Source organism: Lodderomyces elongisporus, chromosome 1, assembly GCF_030384665.1.
Source record: "Lodderomyces elongisporus chromosome 1, complete sequence".
Classification (NCBI taxonomy): Eukaryota; Fungi; Ascomycota; class Pichiomycetes; order Serinales; family Debaryomycetaceae; genus Lodderomyces; species Lodderomyces elongisporus.
This window is the reverse complement of record NC_083673.1, coordinates 428329-448743: the sequence shown is the minus strand read 5'-3', so window position 1 is coordinate 448743 and position 20415 is coordinate 428329. Positions and strand designations below refer to the sequence as shown.

Here is a 20415-nt window from a genome sequence, read left to right as displayed (position 1 = left end):
GTTCCGAGCAAAGATAGCGCCTTAGCTAGAATTCTTATTATTTCAATATATTACTTTTTTCCCTTTTTTCCCTTTTTTTTTTGTCTTTTTTGTCTTTTTTGTCCATTGACATTATAAAAAAATTACTTTTCTTTTTGTTCTACTTGATTTAATTTTTTGTATAAGAATTGTTTTATCTTCAGATTCCATTATTTGTTCTTAGCTATAGTAAGAGTAACTTAAACAATTACATCCACAGCCACTAGGGCATTCATCCACATCATCTGACCACCAGTCTTTGGCACAATGAGAATGAAGAGCATGTTCACAATGGACACATAATGCCATACTCTTCTCAAGTGGTAGCTGGCAATAGGTGCAATATTTAATTGTTTGTCTTTTCGTAGTATTCCATGCATTGTGCGAGCTCGTAATAACCAGAGATACCGTATTGATAAATACTTGTGTAGGAAGTTGCTTGTTTTTCTTGCGCTTTCGGATTGAACACTTATGCACCAGGTATTCATCAGCTCCATCAATCTTGTCCATCAGTTTGTTGAACTTGAGAAGTTCAAGACGATGAATGGGTAAATTCCAATTGAAAAGAGTCTCAGCATATAACAGTCTGTATGATGAAAAGTCTTCTTCTTTGAACTGAAAAGTAATATTTTGAAACTCTGGAAAACCATTTGGGTTGGGTCTAAAATCGTCGCAAAACTCAATACGAGAGTAGGGTCGTTGGTGCTGATATTGATATTGATGTTGATGTTGCAACCTGTTTTTGTTGCTTGGTTCCATGACCCTATTTATAGATCTATTATTCGCCAGCGAATTTAGAAGCATTGCATTCGAAGTTAATGGCCTCCTCCGCGAACCAACGGTGTTACCGTCAAAGCTAGTTTCTGAACGAATAGTGTTTGTAGTTACAGAGTGGATTGAATTGAAGGATAACTTCCTTCCTCTCATATAACTTGGGGCCCCGTTAAATGTGTGACTATGATCATTCGTATTGGTGTTGACATTACTGTTTGCGAAGCCACAACCGATTTTCGGCGAAACCATATTTTGTGTTTGCACATATGTGCTCGTATTTAAATTCGTACTGCCTTTAGCAATAGTATGTGATAGCATTTGCCCTTCAATAAATCTATGGTCAAGAGAGGTCAGCGCGGATAAAAGACATGACATCACAGCTAGTGTTTGTATATCACCTAATTTGACATAATGTTGAAATATTTCAGACACAACACCAAGGCTTCCGAATGGATGGCCCCCCCAGAAATATACATAACTATCAAAAAAATACTTCTGAGGATGCAAACGAGATTCCTTTCTATGTTCGAATATATTGCCTAAAGAATCTGACACACCAGCTAGTATCTCTGCCAAAAGTTTCCAGGTGCGTGTTAAGCTACTCAAACCATGTTTAGCCGTAATTGAAGCATTGAAGTGGGCAAGTTTTGAGGGAGTATCCCCAGATATCCTATATTCTCTCCCAAGCTCAATCTTGTTCGGCAACATAAAACCATAGTTGAGAATAACAATTTTGTTTTTGTATTTTGAATTCTTGCTTTTCGATTTATCATCTTTGAAACTAGTTGAGTTATCACCGTGACTTGTGTACCTCTCTAAGGAGCGCACTTGAGACATGCCATGTTTTGTAAAATTTCGATCGGGCACTATTCTTGAGTTGACCAATTCGGTAGTAGCATTTCTTATCGAACTTTCTTTGTTCAAAAATTGAGCTACATCTTCTTCGATTTCGTCCTCCGAAAATTTATCTCCATCAAGACTATCATTTTCGCTCTCAGACCGATCGTCATTTTCATTGTTTTCACCATCTTTATCATTATCATCATTACCATCATGTTCGTCTCCCTCATCATCATCATCATCATCATCATCATCATCATCATCATCATCGCCATTAGTAGCATCTTTTCGGTATACATATTTCTCACCCAAACGATCTTTTCTACCACTTTTGCTCTTCTTATTATTCTCGCCCAATTCGGATTCAGCTGTAAAGAAGCAAACCAATTGCCCATTAGGTGTCCAAACAGCACCGCAACCTTTAGGTAAGGGGGTAGAGTCAAAGTCCCGGCTTGCATTGAATTTATAGCTTGATTGTGTTTCACCACCAGTACCTAACTTCATTGTCATTGTTGCACCTAAATTTTGCGACAAAGAATTTTTTCCATTGTGGACGAATTCGTCATGGCTTGGAATGAGGTCGTCATAAGTCGCCATTTCATCTTCTCCCGATGAATAGCCACCACTACCACCCACACCACTAGGATTTGGCTGTTGCTCAATTAGGTCATCCACCCAATTCTCATTTCCAACCTCTACCAATACAGAATCGCCACTACTATCACGTCTGTTTTCAATCATTAAGTCATCATCCATGTCAATTGTTTCCCCCATCAAATATCTCAAGCAGTATTCCAAACAAAAGCGATGGTATTTGTTTGTATAAAATTCTGCAATTTTATGTAAGTTTTTTTCAATCAACTTCTTTACATTAAAACTCAATTCATGAGTTTGCTCAACGTCAAATAAAACTGTATTTGCTTTACGGGAACGTCGTCTTTTACTATGTGATGGAGAAGTTTTGTTTTCCAAAAACGGGTATGCTGTTGGAAATTTCACAGTAAACCGGATAAAAACTAATTTCTCAGTATTTCCTCCCATCACTTCAGCATACTTATCATCGTCTTCAATTCCATGATTTTGAAGTTTCAGAGAGTTTGCTTCGTCATCTGGTACACTTTGGATTCCTGTAGCTTGTTCACTCCCCATTAATTGAGAACTACCTTTATTTGAAAACCCCGTAACTTCGACCTGGGGGACCATTGGGTCGCTTCCTTCCTTTGTTTCACGTCTTTCATTTTTTCCATGACTTAATTCATGGCTTGGATTCTGATCTTGACCGCAATTTTCTCTATCAACTTCGTCATCATTTTCTCCTTCAATTTCGTCTACCTTAGCCCCATTTAATGATCCTTCCTTAGGTACTACTCCTTTCAAAGTAATCACCAATTCACCTGTCGAGACGGAAATTTTTTCAAATCTCACAAATGGGAACTTGTGTCCTACAATACTCACCTCCTCACCCAAATTGGCCGGGCCGTCCTCATCAAACAAAGAAGAAGAGGAAGTACCCCTTCGGTCGTGCGAAGGCCCGATCCTCACTCCAGCAATCCAGGATAGGTGACTAGAGGAAAGTACTTCGTTTTGACGCTGCTTACCTTCGGAAAGTTTAAGTAAGGCCATCGCAGAAAGAAAATCTCCATCTTTCAGCCCAGCCAAATTTTCAATGGTCATCTCTGGCTCTTTGCAAAACGTCTCATATCCGTAAGCAGTACACACGGGATCCTGTTTGGCGTCGGCCAAGTCTGAATTCAGATCGTTTCTGAAATTAATAAACGAAGGATTATAATTTACCGAACTATAAAGCGCGTCATCATGTGGCCATAATTTTAAATCGACATCTTTATTGGACCAAGTCACCAATTGAAAATCTTTCCAACCATTTTTGGAGTCAAATCCTTGATAATTTTCGTGTCTTGTTCTCCATAAAAAATCTTTTATCGGGCCACCATGGCCACTGAAAGAGTACGCTGGGTTTGCATCAATATTCTGCGTTACACCAGTGGTCAAGTACTTTTGATGCGATTCTTCGTAGTTTACAATATGAATAGCATCTCCACCACCTAATAAGGGCATAATACCACACGCCATATCGGATCCAAAAGGTATATTCCTCGCTCGCGAGACCGGAAACTCAGTCTTCAAGACCACGCTTGGCTTGAAGATCTGCTCTGTAGTTTTGTCAAAATAGTTGAAATCTTTTATGGCTTCTATTAATTCTCTACTTTCCAAATTCCAAAATTTCACGGTTTCGTCGTTAGAGCAAGTTATAATATTTTTGAGACCCTGAGAAAAATCAAGGCCATTGATTTTACCCTCATGAGCATCCACAATTGTAGCTATCGGTAAAGCACCCTTTCTAGTGTCCCATATCCAAAGCTCATTATCGTGAGTCAGACCCAACTCATATGCATTTTCCCAGTTGTATTTTACTTGAATCGTTCCGGCCCTAAAGTGTGCAAACTTGGACACTGGCTTCCGTGGAGTACGCATGTCCCAGTTGAAAATCATGGTGTCAACAGAGCAAGTGGCCAACATCTCAGGGTGCGTGGGGTGAAAATTTATATCTGTAATTGCCCTGGTATGCGCGTGAAGAACATTGACAATGGCATTGGTGGACGGTCGATTCAAATCCCACAAAAGCGCTTTCTGATTGGAAGTTGAGATACACCACGATGGTTTTTGAAAAGCGTGAGGTGACCATTGAACATCTGCCACTTCCCAAGAGGTGATATGATGTAGCCATCGAGGAGGAGTAAACGGGTCATCAAGATCGATAACGTACAAACCTTTACGACCAGCAAGAACTGCATCACGCCCCGTAGGCGATAATGACATTGCACCTACACCACCATCAATGCGTAGCAGAAGTGCCGTACCAAAAGTTGGAGATTCATACGGGTTGCTCAAGGCCCCACCTATCATTGTGTGATGAATTGATCTTAGTATTAACTATAGCAATATTGGTGTTATTTTTTTGCAAAGACTAGAATATCTTATCGTTCCTCGTGAATTAAGATCAACTGCTACTGTGCGAACCCCACCTAAACATTATAATAAAAGTAAAAAAAAAAATTAAAAAATTAAAAAAAAAATTAAACAAAATTAAAGAAATAAAACGAAGGAAACGATTAGAAACGAAAACACAAATTGCACGCAAAATAGTTGGAAAAATTGCGCTTTCTAGTTAGACTGAACCCATCATCATAATCATCATCATCATCAATATCAAATCCCACATCACTAAATCTTTATCGACTACAATAAATACCTTCCATTCTTATTTGGTTTCACTTTTCAACAACCTCTCATATCCATAGCCATAATTTACCGCTTTCGATATTGCCAACTTTGAATTGATTTCCAAAAAATTAAAAAGGAAAAAAGAAAACAAACCATCAAACAACAAGCAACAAGCAAAGACTTTTTTCAATGAACACGGATATTATCGACGAAGAAGAATTCAATGATATTGACGAAAATATCAAACAAGATATACCTGTTGAATTACCAGCACCAGTTGCATCGGAAACTACTCAGAGTGAACAACAAAGCCGTATCCTGAAGGAGGAACGAAGCAAACAAAAGCAACAGAGTTTATCTGCAGCGGCAGCAGCTGCTGCTGCTTCAGCATCCTCGCTAATACCAGATCTTCCAGAGTTAACGAGGAAAGACAAGACTTTAAAGGAAGTGCTAGATATGATGGATGATGAGTTTGCTCCAATCATTCCTGATGCGGTTACAGATTATTACTTGGCCAAAAATGGTTTTGAATCATCAGATGTAAAGATCAAAAGGTTGATTGCGTTGGCAACTCAAAAGTTTATTAGTGATATTGCTCAAGATGCTTATGAGTACAGTAGGATTCGCAATGCAAGCGCAGTATATAATTCATCGAATCCACAAGTAAGAGCAAAGCAACTATTACAGGGTCAACAGTATGCCAACCAACAAACATTAGCAGGAAACAACTCTGGTAATCAGGAGAGTTCTGGCGACCAACAAGTATCACAACAAACACACTCAACAGCAGGAAATCAGCAGGGGAAAGTTGTACTTACAATGGAGGATTTGAGTAACGCTTTAAGCGAGTATGGTATGAATACATCTAGACCCGAATTTTATAGGTAAAATATTGAATAATCGAAAGTAGGAAGAGAAGGCTCCTGTCAAATGATGAAATAAAACAAAAAAAAAAGAATTAAAAAAAGAAACGGATAAAAAACAGAAAGCATTTGCATCTTCTTTATATCTTTAACGTATTACTTATTGAATTACTCGCTCTCATATCTTCTTCTTCTTCATCATCATCATCATCTTCTTCTTCTTCTTCTTCTTCTTCTTCTTCGACTTCTTCTATTTCATATCCACCTATAACATTGTCGATAACACTACTAGTAACAATATCCATGCTTTATCAATGCCACAGCAATGTTACATCTCCCAAACTTACATGCCACCCATTCCACCAAATTGTTGCATCATCTTTTGCATCATAGATGGGTCCTGCATCATTCTCTGTGCACGCTGCATCATGGCTGGATCTTTCATCATTTGTTGCGCTTGTTGCATCATTGCCGGATTATTCATCATACCAGCCAAACCACCAGGTCCCCCAGCACCGCCAGCGCCCCCTCCCAACATGCTCATTGCTTGTTGCAAGAAATTGGGGTTCGATTGTGCCTGTTGCATCATCCTCTGCATTTGGGATCCACCTGGAGCAGCACCACCACCTCCAAGACCTCCACCTTGCATTCCTTGCGCCGCCATCGCTGATTTTGCCATAGTCGACATCATTCGATGCTGCTGCAATATCATTTCTACTTCAACGGCACTGCAACCAGACCCTTTTGCTACCCGCACTATTCTGCTGGGCTCTTTGATAAAGATTCGGCCATCACTTTCCAACTCCTTAGTCGTCATAGAGTCCATAATAAAGATCATGTTTCTGATCTTTTTGGATGTCTCCTCTTCTCCAACTTGGGACATGATATTTGACATTCCAGGAATCATCGAGGCAATATTCGTAAGCGGTCCCATTTTCATAAAATTATTCATTTGAGTTTGGAAATCTTTCAACGTAAATTTACCTTCTTTGATATTCTCGATAGTTTTCTTGTGACCCTCGTCCTGGTGCAACTGCAACGATTGGACATGTTCAATTAAAGATTGAATATCCCCTATTCCCAAAAGCTTAGAGACAAATGTAGTGGGCTTGAATATCTCAAGATCCCCAACGTGTTCACCAGTACCAATAAAAACAATGGGTGTCTTCGTGGCTGCAACTGCAGAAATGGCACCACCTCCTTTGGCGTGACCATCCATCTTTGTCAATATGATTGACCCGAAATCTGCACTCTCCTTGAATGCTCTGGCTTGCGACTCGGCAGCTTGACCAATGGATCCATCCATAACCATTATTGTTTGTGTGGGCTGCACGGCTTCACCAATCTGAACCATCTCTGTGAATAACTGTTCTTCTTGTCGATGCCTTCCCGATGTATCAACAATAATGATATCAAATTTTTCGTGCTTGAACTTTTGTACACCTTCATATGCAATCTTGACCGGATCTGGCTCCAAATATGATCCATAATATGGTATGTTTGCCTTTATGGCATTTTGTTTCAATTGATCAAAAGCACCTGCTCTAAATGTATCTGCACAAACCAACCCCACTTTGAAGCCACGTTTTTTATAATAAACTGCCAATTTCGTACACGAAGTTGTCTTACCGGCACCTTGAAGACCAACAAACATAATAACGTGACTAGACTCTTTACTAACACGAACTTTTTTCCCATTAATAGTCTTGGTTGTCGATGAAAGCTTTTTGGGCTTAGGTGGCTCGGTATGTGAATCTACTAATGCACATAGTTCATCAAAAATAATCTTTTGCAATTTCTTTCTCTTGTTCTGTGATGATTGCTCCTTAAGCACTCCCTCCAGTTCAATCTTTTCTCTTATGTTACCTCTCAATTTCGCCACTAGTTTTACATTTATATCAGATTCCAATAATGCTGTGCAAATGTCCTTGATCATAGCCTGGATCTCGTCCTCAGATCCGCTCTCAACAGACGAAAGGGCGCCACGAAGACGCTCGCCCAAATCCGCTAACACCATATTATTTTATTGGTATGTAGATTGTAATCTTTACAAAAAATTGGTGTTTTGTTTTGTTTAGTTTAATTTATTTAGTTCCTAGTGATATATGTTCACTAACTAATATTAGGAATATGTCTATTGGTGAAGTTTCTTTGTTTGAAAGAATGTAGTGATTTATGATGTATGTTGAACCATGAGTTTTGAACTAATTTTTTTTTTTTTTCCACATAGAATTTAAAAATTAGACAAAACGGAAGAAAGATTGAGAGTATGAAAGAAAGCGAAAAGAAAGAAAAAAAAAAAAGAACAGGAAAAAGGATTATATTTCCTGCTTAACTCCCGCGTCACAACAACCACCTCTCCCCCGCCCGCCTTCCCTCATTCGTGTATGTATAAATAAATAATAATAAATAATAAAACATTACACCTTTTTTCAGGAGAACCACCACATTAGCGTATACTAGTATAGACTAGCACTTACCAGAACACAGAACACATCAGTACCTATCAGCATTAGGTAACAGAAATATTAATTATTTAGTGTCGGTGCAATACGTGCTTAAAGTTGGTGCATTTTTTTAAACATGACTCCATATGAGGGGGAGAATACCAAACACGACAAGGTGGATAATGTCACGCCGAGCGCTTCAAGTACCCCTAATGGAGATGCTTTGAAGTTGGACACCGACAAGGTAGAGAAAGATGTATCGAAAGTGAATTTTACAGAAGGCGGAGTGGAGAGTTTTAAATTTTACCCAGATAACCCTGAGAATCATCGCCACAAGTATAGGTGGGCTATGAAGGAACCTTCCAAATTTTATGACCCATGTGAGGAGAGCCGCATGGCATCAATGGATTGCTTATACCGGAACCAACAAGATAAGTATGCATGTCAAGAGTTTTTTGATGCCTATCGAGAATGCCGTAAAGATTTTTTTAGAAAGAGAAAACAGGATCGAATACAAGGCAAAGGAGGATGGGGCTGGTAATTACCAGAAAAGAGACGAATCAAACCTAAAAAGAAAAGGTGCGAAAAGGTGCGAAAAGGTGCGAAAAGGTGGAAAAAGGTGGAAAAAGGTGGAAAAGGTGAAAAAAAAAGGTGGAAAGAAAGGAAACATTGAAACAAAGAACGTGTATATAATCAAACTTAAGAATGTCATTTCCGCATTTTTTAGCATTTTGCATTTTAAATTTTACTTTTTTTTTTCTTCTTCTTGCTGTAAAACATGAATCTATACGAAATCGCTGATGGGCCATGTTGGTGTCAAGTTTCCTTCAAGATTTCTTAATGATCTCAAATACGTAGACTTGTGTTCTTTTCTTGCACAACGATGATTTGGGTATAAATTTGGTGATCCAAAAAACTCAGGAAACGTATTACGGATTTCTAAATGTCCAGTCTTTTTATGTACAGAACACAAAAAATGAGCATTCAGAGGCAATTCATCTTTCAGAGACTCGTCTGTCAAAATTTCACCATAAAGCCTTCTGTAGTGCTCGATTGATGGTGAGGATCCGTGACAGAGCAAATGACTTATTAATGTGTCTGCTGCCAAATCTAAATCTACCCGCAACTTGAGCAACACATAATTGAGCTGAATATTTGCTATTATTTTGCAGTCATTCCTTGTCATTTGATCAATTAATTCATTAGATAGTTTTTCTTCCCAATCGTCTAAAAACAATGTCGAGTAGTTTCTACCTACTCGATTATGGTTACTATTTGTATCTCCATCTGTTGTTACTAAAATATGGAAATCAAAATCTTTAGTCAATTCGTACAAGTTTGATTTAAATTGTATTGCTGAATACAATGCTTTTGACTTTTTAGTTATCCTGGCATCAAAGTTTGCAAAGTTTGCCAAATCAGACTCGAGTTTTGTGAGCGTATCGATAAAATACCCTTCTTTGAACAGAGAAAAGGGGCTTATAGTCATCCAGTCCAAAAGTTGCTGGCATACTTTACTGCAGCTTGAACTCTGACGTGCAGTATTACCATAATAGCTTTGATAGAAACGCAAATCATGATTCTTGAAATCAACAATATCTGCATTAAATGGAACAGATACACCACGTAAGATTTGTTCACCACTGTGGCGGTATTCAAGATTTGTATCTTCTAGTAATATTTCAAGCAAATCCAATTTTTGCGTCAAGCGAGGATGTTTTGGTAAAACTCTTGATCTAGAAAGGCCGCAGATAAAAGTTGCGAAAGACCAAATTCTTGACCGCACTTCACTTTGCAGTTGGCCACCAATGTTCGGAAGCTCAAAGAACCCGGAAGCACTGTTAGCAGTGTTCACTTGTGTTACTTTTAAGAAGCCTTGAGGACCAATCATTGGCATATCAGTATTCGAGTTCGCGGGCAATTTTAGTTCAAAGCTTGAGCCAGTACGAAAGCAACTCGTGCGTAACCCATTAGCAATAATGTCTTTATCGATTGTAAAATGGGGATAACTTATCAGGGTCTCAAGATTAGAAATATTGTCTGGTGACGATAACGAGAACGACGCTGACATAGATGACGATGACGATGACGATGACGATGACGATGACGATGGCAAAAGTTCGGATAAGGGTTGGTTCAATTTCCGTTTTTTCCGCTTACCATCACCGAAAAGACCCAGTTTTCTCTTCAGTACCGAATATGTCTGATTATTCTGCGGTGGAAAGTCTGGATTTGCACAAACAGCATTTGGTACTGCCCCACGTTGCCGTTGTTGTAAAAATGTATCCATCTGTTCCTCAAAGCGAAAACTACAGTCGTCACACATCGATAAAAGACTCCTGAATCCAGGAAAGACTTTGGTTTTGGACAATGTTTTCGGCTGGTGTTCTGCTAAAGCCAAAGTAACATGTATAGCTTCTGAATCAAAAAAGAGTGGTGATAAGCCTTTGTATGTCTTCCTCTTTTTTATTTGATCTAATAAACCAGCTAGATATGTCCGCAAAACCTCAGCTTCTTTATTAAGAGACTCTTGTACAGCAATATTACGTTGTTGTTGTTGTTGTTGCCGTTGCTGTTGCTGTTGCTGTTGCAGAAGCAGCTGTCGCTGCAGCTGCAGTCGCATCTGTTGCTCATGCTCTTGATGTTGTGTTTCATTTTCATCTTCATCTTTAAAATTGATATTAGTACTCAAAATGCTAGGTATACGAATTGCGTTTTGGCGCCTCAAAGGAACTCCACTCAGCGTGCGGAGTGTTTCAGAGTATTGGGAATTTGCAACGCTCTGTTGTCGTGCTGAGATTAGAAATAATCGCTCGCTTCTCCAAAGGTCTTCTTCAAGCTGAGTTTCATCTCTCTGTGGTTGATGTTCATCTGGTGGTGATAGTGGTGCCAAGTTAATCTCAGGCATATACTGTTCTTCGTCTTCGTCTTCGCTTGTATCAAAGCCAGTTTCCATATTTTCTAATTGCGGATTTTCACGTGTAAAACGCCAAAGTGGTATTGGTGCTCCTGAAGTAATTGCTTGTTCATCGTCAACTCTGTCTTGAGAGTTGTCAATCAAGTAATGGACTTCGTTTTGAAGTCGATTCATATGATTAAAATGTCTCATAATCCGCAACCGGAAGTTTGCTTCGTGGTTCAGTAAGGAGTTGCTCATATGTATTTTGTATTATTTTAATATTTTTTTTTATTTGAAATTACTTTATTCTTTTAAAAAGTATAAAAGGTTTCAATATGAGATAGCAATAATCACTGCAGCATGAACTGTCAGTAGTAGTGGTTGAAGAAGGGGGGGGGGAGAAAAGAAGGTGTAGAGAGAGAAGCCAATGTAAGGATGAGAAACAATGTTGAAATCTAATAAAATTTCGTGTAAAGTAGGAAAAGAAGGGAATAGACTTCGAAATGAATAACTTCGTTTAATTGTTAAATAAAGTATGGTATAGTAAATAAAATAAATAGAATAAAAAAAGGAGCTCAATGAATTGGAGAAAATCGTAACATGGTCATGGGTTGTGGCACAATGCACAAAATCGGTGATAAGGGAAAGAGTGAGGTGGGAGGGGGGGACAGGGGGGGAGTGAGTGTCGGTGTAGATCTATGTATTATTGTGTGTGTGTTTGTGTGTTTGTGTGTGTGTGTGTGTGTGTGTCATAGGTGCATTTGTTTCATAAAATCAAAACTGTGAAAAAAAACATGCACACAAAGGAAGAAAAAAAATGAAAAGTATGATATAACAAATGTTTAGGACTCTTTTTGCAGTAATTGCGTATGTTTTTTTTTCACTTTTTTTCCATTTTTTTTGTTTTTAACTTCTTTTTATTTTCTTCAACTTTTCATTTCTTTTCAATATTATCCGGATTTATGTTTCATTATACATTGAAATTGTTTATATGAATACATGAATTGGTCTATATCATATATCGGCCTAGATGGTTGGTGAATTAAAAGCTCTGCTGAAAGTATCGGAATGCTATATATACATTAAAGCGTAACCAACAATAGGTGGGATGGTGAAACTTCAAGGATATAAGAATTACAAGAATAAAAAATGCAAACTAAAATAAAAATACAAGTAAAAAAATTGCAATGATATTCATTAGTTATAAAGCTATTCCTAAGAAGACGCTCAAATTGGATTTGAAATTTTCTTTAGTCGTGAATTGTCTTTTAATTTAGTGTATTCTAGTGAATATTGTCGTTGAAATATATACAAAAGAATACACGTAGATTTTAACTACTTGCTATCATCTCTGCATTTGCTATCAAGGTGTATACTTCTCTTGCACCAGTAAACAATGCCAATAAATACCAACATAGCCATAGCATATACCAAAAATGGAATTGCAGCATTGCCCCATTGCAAGGAAACTTTATAAATTCCCAAAATACTGGGGGAAGTGAAGATGCACACTATGTTTAACATAAGAATATTTGCTGAAAACAACATAGCACTTTTAGAAGTTGGATAGAACTTGAGGATAGTGCTATCCATTGTGGGACCAATAATGGCATTCAAGGAGAAAACCGCAACAGCGATATAAAACATCTTGGTGCTATTGGCAAAATAGAATAAAATAAACAGAAGGAAACCCACAATGAACGATATCATTAATAACAGGTACTCTACCATATCAAACTGAAAGTTTAAGCTTTGCAAACAAAACGTTTTTTTCAAAAGCTTCTCAATAACGGGTAAAATTGCAATTAATACCAATGATCTCAGAACAGATATAATTGATAATAAATATGATATATCATCTGCATTCCAGTCAAACGTAAAGATACCATACTGTATGACCAATTCATTCATGGCAAATATTAGTCCTTGGTACATCACCGAAGTTGAAATTAAACCAATTACAGCATTTCTAAACTGGGTGTATCTGCGCTTACTTCGTGGGCGCGCCACTTTTTTGGAATATGCCAATAAACGCAAGGGTTTGAAAATATTCATAAACAGCAATATTTCTTTAATCACCACGGATGCCTTTTTGGAAAGCTTTTTATCGAGCTTACTGTCTAGATCTACTTCAATTGGTAACGACTCTTCAATCAGAGGGCTCTCGTGCAAAACACGATCTTCAGCTAAGCCCCTAGCTTTTGCGCCTCTAGACTCAGGAAAAAGGAAAATGACATATAACAACAAAACTAGTTGTATTAAAAGCTCACTCACCAAAACAACACGTTCACTATGTGTGATTTGCACCATTCCGGAAAAAATTGCAACGTTTTTTTTAAATCGGTTTGTAGAGGCAGCATCACTAATGATTGATCCCAATGCTGGCCCAAAAGATTGACCAACAAATGTTGCAGAGCTAGCTAAACCAAATGCAAATGTACGTCGGCTTGGAAGTGTAATGTCACTTACATAAGAGTTTGCAAGCGCCGATATGATATTCGTTCCTCCGGTTAATGACTGGATGTAGTTGGCAATTAGTAATGATTTGAATTGTAATGTAGAGTAACGGTACAAGTAGTATTGCCACGTTCTTGATATCAAGCTTGTAAGTACTAAAGCTGTAAAAAATGGTTTCCTGCCATGAACATTTGACAATTCACCATACTTGGCCGTCATAGGCAATGATATTAAGGTCAATCCAACTAAAAGAAACTGATTAAAAGATGCAACTAGATTTTGAACTTTCTCCTGCGGTGGCGATGCTGATATGGCTATTGCCGAGTAAGTGTTTGCCACATCCATTTCTTCTTTGGCCACAGTGTTTGAGGCCAACTTGTTCAATACAATTTGACGGGTAGGATCTGCCATTGCTATACTCATAGTTAATGACCCAACAACGAGAATGATTGAATACACACTAGGTCGTGAATACCACGGCAATTTCTTGATATTATGCACGTGGTCTTGAAGAACATTATCTGAATTCTGTGAATTCCCATCGTCGTCATCATCATCATCTTCTTCTTCTTCTTCATTATCATCGTCGACATCGTCATTGCTGTTGTTGTGTCTCTCACAATTACTATTGTTTTCTAAATGATTTTCATCGGTTGCATGGTGGTGCCGAACAGAGTTATGTTGTCTCTCTTCTCGATAACCTATCAAACTATCAGTTTCCCTCATCCGTAAAATTATTATCTTAGTCCTCGAGGTTCAGCTACACTTGATGAGGTCGCAAGAACATTTTATTAGCATCGTAAAGCATACTTTTTACAGACGTGAAAATGACATTCAATGAGGCAGCAACCTAAGACCACGATTACCTCATATATGTATCGCGCATAAAAGTCAGAATGGAAATATTATTCCATTTTTTCTCTTTCTCGTTCTCTTTTTCTTTTCCCCTTTCTCTGGTTCGTGCTTTTTTTTGGCTCAAGAATACAAAGAAAGTGGAAATTAATGAGTAATTGACAAAGTTTGTAATACTAAGCTTGTAAAAACAAATTCAGTAAAGTTTTAGTTTTAGTTTCGTTTTTAGTTCTGTTTTTAGTTCATATGAATACCCTTCTGATCTTTAGATTACGGTGTTGAATGCAGTCATCTTCACCAAAACACACTGGCTCTGAGTTTTAAGTTAGAGCCAAGATTTTGCAACTTGTATATCCTTTGGAATTATTGAGTACCAAAAAAAAAAAAAAAAAATTGCAATAAACTCAGACGAACCCACACTTACATATACACGGAGGGAAAAGGAAAGAAGAGAAATGGAGAGAGATAAGAAAAGAACAATTTGGATTGTTTAATATCAACTAGTAGATATCCACGACGATGATAATAATTACAATAATAAAGATAATATTAATAAATCGTATACAAAAATGTTTATGATAAACAGAAATAAAACAAGATAAAAGTTTGGGGGTAGGCGGTTTAAGAAACGGTCAAAAATATAAACCAACTGAAAAAAATCAAAAAAAAAAAATTGAAGCTAGTTAATCAATTCAATGGTTCAGAGAGATCCAGCTCTCTTTTATTAACCGTTTCATCCGTAGTTTCACTAGTCAAGTTTAAAACCACCTTGCACGAAAATATGGCAATAACAAAGACAAAAATCAAGGCGGCAAAAATTAGAAAAATATCTTCGGCGATTTTTTTCTTCATTAAACTCGTGTAGGTCCCCAAGATTGCAATGGGAGAAACGATGCATACTATATTTAAAAGCAAAGTATTTGCCGCAAAAAGCGGACCGATTTTAGTAATTGTCTTTAGGATAGCCGAAATGGAAACGGGACTAAAGAATCCACCAATAGCAAAAAGACCACACAATGTGTACATTTCGATTGATGATTTCATGAAATAAAATGCAAGAAACACGACCAAGTCTGTGATCAAAGCGGTTAACATAGTGTATATGTCCACCAAATCGATTTGCGTTTTTAACACTTTTAACCCAAACCACGACTGGAGGACAGTCTTTTGATAGAATGGTAATACAACCATTAACGCAAAGCACTTGCTCATTGAGAATGTACTTATCAATATTGAAATGCCTTCTGAACCCCAATCAAATTTGTAAATACCATATTGCAAGAGGATCTGTCCAAGCGAAAGCATCAAGGTTTGATAAAGAACTGAAGTTGTCGTTAATACAATGACCATGAATCTCAAACGACGAACATTGTGTTTCTGTGAACTTCTTATAACATCAGCAGGAACCAAAAGGACTGTTAACGGTTCAAAAATTTTTAAAACGTTTCTAACCACTAAATTAAATTTTAACTTGTAGCTTTGTGATGTCATATTGTTCATTGCCGTTGCTAGTTCGGCCCTCATTTGCTGTTCAGATACTGATTTTTGCCTTGACTTTGATCTCGCCTTGATGCTTCTTGACTCGGGGAGGACCAAAAACAGATATAATGTCACTAATATGAAGATGATAAGCTCGACTTTTAACAACAAGAACTCGCTGTTGGCCACTTTGGATACTTCAGATGCTGCTTGGATACTAATTTTGTTGCCTCCGGGAAGTGGCTTTACACCATTCCACGAGTTTGCCCATTTGCCTAAGAAATCGCCAAGTAATGGCCCCACTGCTTGTCCAAAATAGCTTCCGGCAGTACCCAACGCTAACGCATACGTTCTACCTTCAATAGGACATACGTCGCTTATGTAGGCGTTTATGATTGAGCCTATAATCACAAAACCCCCTGATATCGCTGAAACGTAGGCTGCGACAATCATGGGCACAAATTTAAATGTATCATAGTGTGTCATGAGGTAAAATTCAACCATTCTTGACATAGTAAACAGTGCAAGTGTCGAAACCAAAAACGGTTTTCTTCCAATTATATCTGAATATCCAAACATTGAAACGGCTAGCAAAGATATCAAAGTCATACCTACCATTGAGGCTTGATTATAGCTTCCAATCAAAATCTGTGTGAGTTCGGGACTACAATGTCCATTCACTTCAACACTATTGCATGCCAACTGGAACTGTATATTCTGTCTAAAAGGCTCAGCTGCGGACACGAATGTAGTAACGAGGACCAATATAAGTAGAATTTGCCAAATGCTAGGTCTTTTCAAGAATGGCAATGTCTTGTGGTGTTCCAAATCTTGCTTCAAGGCCAAAATGTCTTCGTCTTCATTCTCATTTTCTCGTTCAACATTGTCCAAATTTTCTTCTTCTTCTTCTTCTTCTTCTTCTTCTTCTTCTTCTTCTTCTTCTTCTTCTGCCAATTCTCTTAAACTTTCCAAGTTACTTTCCCGCTGCTCTTCTGCCTCTTCAAGTAATGCTTGGTAAATCTCCCTAGATGAGGAATCCAACAACTCCTCAGTTTCCAAATTCAACGCAGTAATTTCCATAAAATTTTATATTTCTTTTTTAGCAAGAAAGCAAATTGTTCTTTCAACAATCAACTAGTCTTAAGTTGAACTTATTCGTGTCATCAATGTATTTGAAGTAAAACCTCAAGGAATATACATATTTATGTATATATATTCTAACTCGATGGCTAAGATAGATTTCAGTATACATTTCGTGCCGTACAGCCATCTACTTCAACTTATCTCGCAGCCACAATTAAGTGCGTCTGCTTTCCCCGTACATACGGGTTTACGAACAAACGGCGATATAATCGAATTCGGAGCAAAGCCCGTGCATTCTCTCCTCTCTCGATTTCCGGTGTTTAGGCAAATTTGCTACCTTTTGTCTCCTTGTCGATCCAAAAAATTCCGTTCTTTATCTATACGGATAAGTTCAACTACAGAAATGTTAAATTGCTACAAATTTCATTATCAAGAGCATAAGTAATTGCACCAACCAGTGCACCACGAATGTTGCCACCGCCATTGGTAAAATACATCCTCTTTTAAAAAAAAAATGAAACACAATCCAGCTCGAACAACTGTTGCAAACAAGTGTTGCAAACAAGTGTAATTTCCTTACCTAGCAACCCAATTCAAACTCATCAACTTTTACCACGACCATCTATTTATATTGTTCTTGTTTGTGCAAAGTAATGAAAGTAAAGGTTAATAAAAAGAGGATGAAAAAAATCAAAACACAAAGTGGGTCAAAGTATATATAGTTACATATCTTTTTCTTCACTTTTTGCTTGACCTCTATTATATATTCAATTGAAAGTGAAATGGAAGCTCAGAGCTCAGCTCAATCAAAACTTAGCTTGTTCACAATTTTTACTCCACACCAAGCAAATTTTTTTAAGTTATGAGAAAATCAATGAATCAATGAATCAATGAATCAATGAATCAATAGATAATAAAGAATAGAAAAACAAGATGAATATAACAGTAAAAATGAATTCAAAGCTACTTTTTACTACTTGTTTTTCTGTTTGCCTGTGTTTTTTTCGTCAATTTTCTGTCCTGGCAATCGTCTTTTGGCATTGTCGCAAAACAAAATACGCGAAAAGCGGTTGTATAAAAACAATACTAGTAACATGGAGATTATTCTCCGTGTTTTGATAACGAGATTATCATGGTATATTTCTTATCATCAAAACAATATTTATGTGATTTTCAAAACTCTAGATAATGCAAACTAATAACACTTAAACTGTTGTTAACTACCTTTGGGGGATTCTTTTTTTTTGTTTATTTGTATTTGTCTTGATTTTGATTTTGATTTTGTTTTGGTTGTTTTCTTTCTCCCATGATTCATAAATGTTCTGATTAAGATCCAAAAGGTGCATTTTTTTCATACTTTTTAATATTCGCTAGGAGAACTTTTATTAAATGGTCCAAACCACCACAACAACCACTATTATCAACTCCTCTCTCCAGATGCAAGAGACGATCGAACTTGATAATCATGTTCATTCCCGAAACAAGGCACCTATGCAAGCTATACAATCGTTACCAGCTTCTCAATCCATTGCAGTGGAAACTTTGTCATTAAACCCATTGGTTCAAGAAACCTCAGGGTTGTCAACAACATTCTCGATCCCATCCTCAGAGGAAAAGTCTTACCCGGATGGTGGTTGGAAAGCTTATTCGGTTACTCTTGGATCCTTCTTAGGTCTTATTGTCAACTTAGGCTTGATAAACAGCATTGGTGCTTTACAAACATACATTAGTCGAAACCAATTGAAAGCATTGCTGGAAGTCAACATCAGTTGGATATTTGGTGTATTTTTGTCCATTGCCTATGCAGGTGGTTTGGTGACTGGTCCTATATTTGACAAGTATGGTCCCTTGTGGCTTCTTGTTGCATCTTCCGCATTCATCTTTTTGGGACTCATGGGTGCAGCTAATAGTTTTGAAATATGGCATTTTATCTTGAGTTTCATTAGTATGGGAATTGGTAATGGGTTGGGCATGACTCCATTGGTTGGCGTCATTAGTCACTGGTTTGATAAGAGACGAGGTGTAACTACCGCATTTGCAACCTGTGGTGGATCAGTTGGCGGTTTGATATTTCCCTTGATGTTAAGGTCGTTGTATGTACGAGTAGGGTATGTGTGGGCGGTAAGAGTCTTGGCATTCGTATGTTTGGGGTGCATGATTGCCTCGATATTATTAGTAAAGGAGAGATTTAGAAAGGAACGTCAAAATGGAAATAGTGCAACAAATGAGTCAGGAGACGACACTTTTATTGATCCAGAGGGTAAAACACGCCATCAGATTATTGTGCAAACTTTAAAGGATGTGTTTACCAAGCAAGATGCAAAATACATATATGTCATATTAGGAAGCTTCTTTGCAGAATTATCAGTGGTTTTACTTGTGACTTATTTTGCTAGTTATGCAATTGCTCAGGGTATGACAGAGTCAACGTCATATTTACTTCTTACAGTTTGGAACGCAGTTGGTATTCTTGGGCGATTAGTTCCGGGGCATATTAGTGATATCTATGGACGCTTCAACATTAACGTTCTCATGCTTATTTGCTTTACATTGACAATATTGGTGCTATTGCTTCCATTTGGCCACATGAGCCATGGTGTCATATGGGCATTTGCTGTCCTAGGTGGCTACAGCTCCGGGTCTGTCTTGAGCTTGCTCCCAGCGTGTTTATCTCAAATCACGCCGGTTAATGAAATTGGCAAGAAATACGGAATTCTCAATAGTTTGCTTGCATTGGCCAATCTATTTGGAGTTCCAATTGCTGCAGCGGTTATCAAAGACGGTACGCAAAAACAATATAACAACTATATTATCTTGGTTGGTGTGTTGCAATTTTTGGGCACGTTTTTCTGGTATTGTAGTAGAGTTGAGATTGCAGGCTTTAGATTAAATGTCAAAGTATAGAGGCTTGTAAACTTTAAAGTAGACACTATGCTAAGGCATGGATTAAAGGTTCAAATACGTTGAGAAATTTTGTTTAATTTTGTCTTATTCTTTATTAATTTTATTGAATTTTAACTATCAGTTTTTTGTTAGTTCTTTATTTTTCTCCTTTCCAGGTTCTTTTCTTGTTCTCTATTTCATTTTTTTGTCTTGTTTTAACTGCTTGGTTTGATCTTCCATATATGTATTTATACTTGGTATGAACAAGTTGCTTTAGAACCTGCATCACCAAAAAATGAAAACAAGAAGATAATAATAATAAATGGAATTGTTTAGCGCCGCATCGGAGTTCGCGACCCGTTGGTGTATCATCTTCCCCACAATAAATTTGATGCTCTTTCGCTTAAAAGGTTGTGATGTGATACAAATTTATTACGAAATTTTCAGCCAATATCATTTAGAGCAGATGTAGTAAAAAAAAAAAAAAACTGGCAAATACAAAAAGGAGAATAAAGGGGAAACAAAGAATCAGACATCAATACTTTTGACATATTTATCCTTCTATTCTTTTAATCGT

General features: G+C 37.4%; 8 protein-coding genes across 8 annotated transcripts; 3 read left to right on the top strand and 5 right to left on the bottom strand. All coding sequences in view use genetic code 12, as the record gives it.

The window, feature by feature from the left end:
• Positions 1 to 198: 198 nt before the first annotated feature.
• PVL30_000152 (uncharacterized protein) lies at positions 199 to 4557 on the bottom strand (the record flags this gene model as incomplete). Its single annotated transcript, XM_001527587.2, has 1 exon — positions 199 to 4557. One exon carries the CDS (start codon positions 4555 to 4557, stop codon positions 199 to 201), a length of 4359 nt encoding a protein of 1452 aa, XP_001527637.2.
• Positions 4558 to 5064: 507 nt separating this feature from the next.
• Positions 5065 to 5763, top strand: PVL30_000151 (uncharacterized protein; the record flags this gene model as incomplete). The annotated part of the gene is made up of 1 exon (XM_001527586.1): positions 5065 to 5763. The coding sequence occupies one exon, from the start codon at positions 5065 to 5067 to the stop codon at positions 5761 to 5763; it is 699 nt and encodes a 232-aa protein (XP_001527636.2).
• A 318-nt stretch (positions 5764 to 6081) lies between these two features.
• SRP54 (Signal recognition particle) lies at positions 6082 to 7755 on the bottom strand (the record flags this gene model as incomplete). Its single annotated transcript, XM_001527585.2, has 1 exon — positions 6082 to 7755. One exon carries the CDS (start codon positions 7753 to 7755, stop codon positions 6082 to 6084), a length of 1674 nt encoding a protein of 557 aa, XP_001527635.2.
• A 566-nt stretch (positions 7756 to 8321) lies between these two features.
• On the top strand, positions 8322 to 8726 carry COX23 (Mitochondrial copper homeostasis protein; the record flags this gene model as incomplete). The annotated part of the gene is made up of 1 exon (XM_001527584.1): positions 8322 to 8726. The coding sequence occupies one exon, from the start codon at positions 8322 to 8324 to the stop codon at positions 8724 to 8726; it is 405 nt and encodes a 134-aa protein (XP_001527634.1).
• A 243-nt stretch (positions 8727 to 8969) lies between these two features.
• On the bottom strand, positions 8970 to 11342 carry PVL30_000148 (uncharacterized protein; the record flags this gene model as incomplete). The annotated part of the gene is made up of 1 exon (XM_001527583.2): positions 8970 to 11342. One exon carries the CDS (start codon positions 11340 to 11342, stop codon positions 8970 to 8972), a length of 2373 nt encoding a protein of 790 aa, XP_001527633.2.
• Positions 11343 to 12419: 1077 nt separating this feature from the next.
• PVL30_000147 (uncharacterized protein) lies at positions 12420 to 14267 on the bottom strand (the record flags this gene model as incomplete). Its single annotated transcript, XM_001527582.2, has 1 exon — positions 12420 to 14267. The coding sequence occupies one exon, from the start codon at positions 14265 to 14267 to the stop codon at positions 12420 to 12422; it is 1848 nt and encodes a 615-aa protein (XP_001527632.2).
• An 813-nt stretch (positions 14268 to 15080) lies between these two features.
• PVL30_000146 (uncharacterized protein) lies at positions 15081 to 16952 on the bottom strand (the record flags this gene model as incomplete). Its single annotated transcript, XM_001527580.2, has 1 exon — positions 15081 to 16952. The coding sequence occupies one exon, from the start codon at positions 16950 to 16952 to the stop codon at positions 15081 to 15083; it is 1872 nt and encodes a 623-aa protein (XP_001527630.2).
• A 1440-nt stretch (positions 16953 to 18392) lies between these two features.
• Positions 18393 to 19859, top strand: PVL30_000145 (uncharacterized protein; the record flags this gene model as incomplete). The annotated part of the gene is made up of 1 exon (XM_001527579.2): positions 18393 to 19859. The coding sequence occupies one exon, from the start codon at positions 18393 to 18395 to the stop codon at positions 19857 to 19859; it is 1467 nt and encodes a 488-aa protein (XP_001527629.2).
• Between the last annotated feature and the right edge of the window lie 556 nt (positions 19860 to 20415).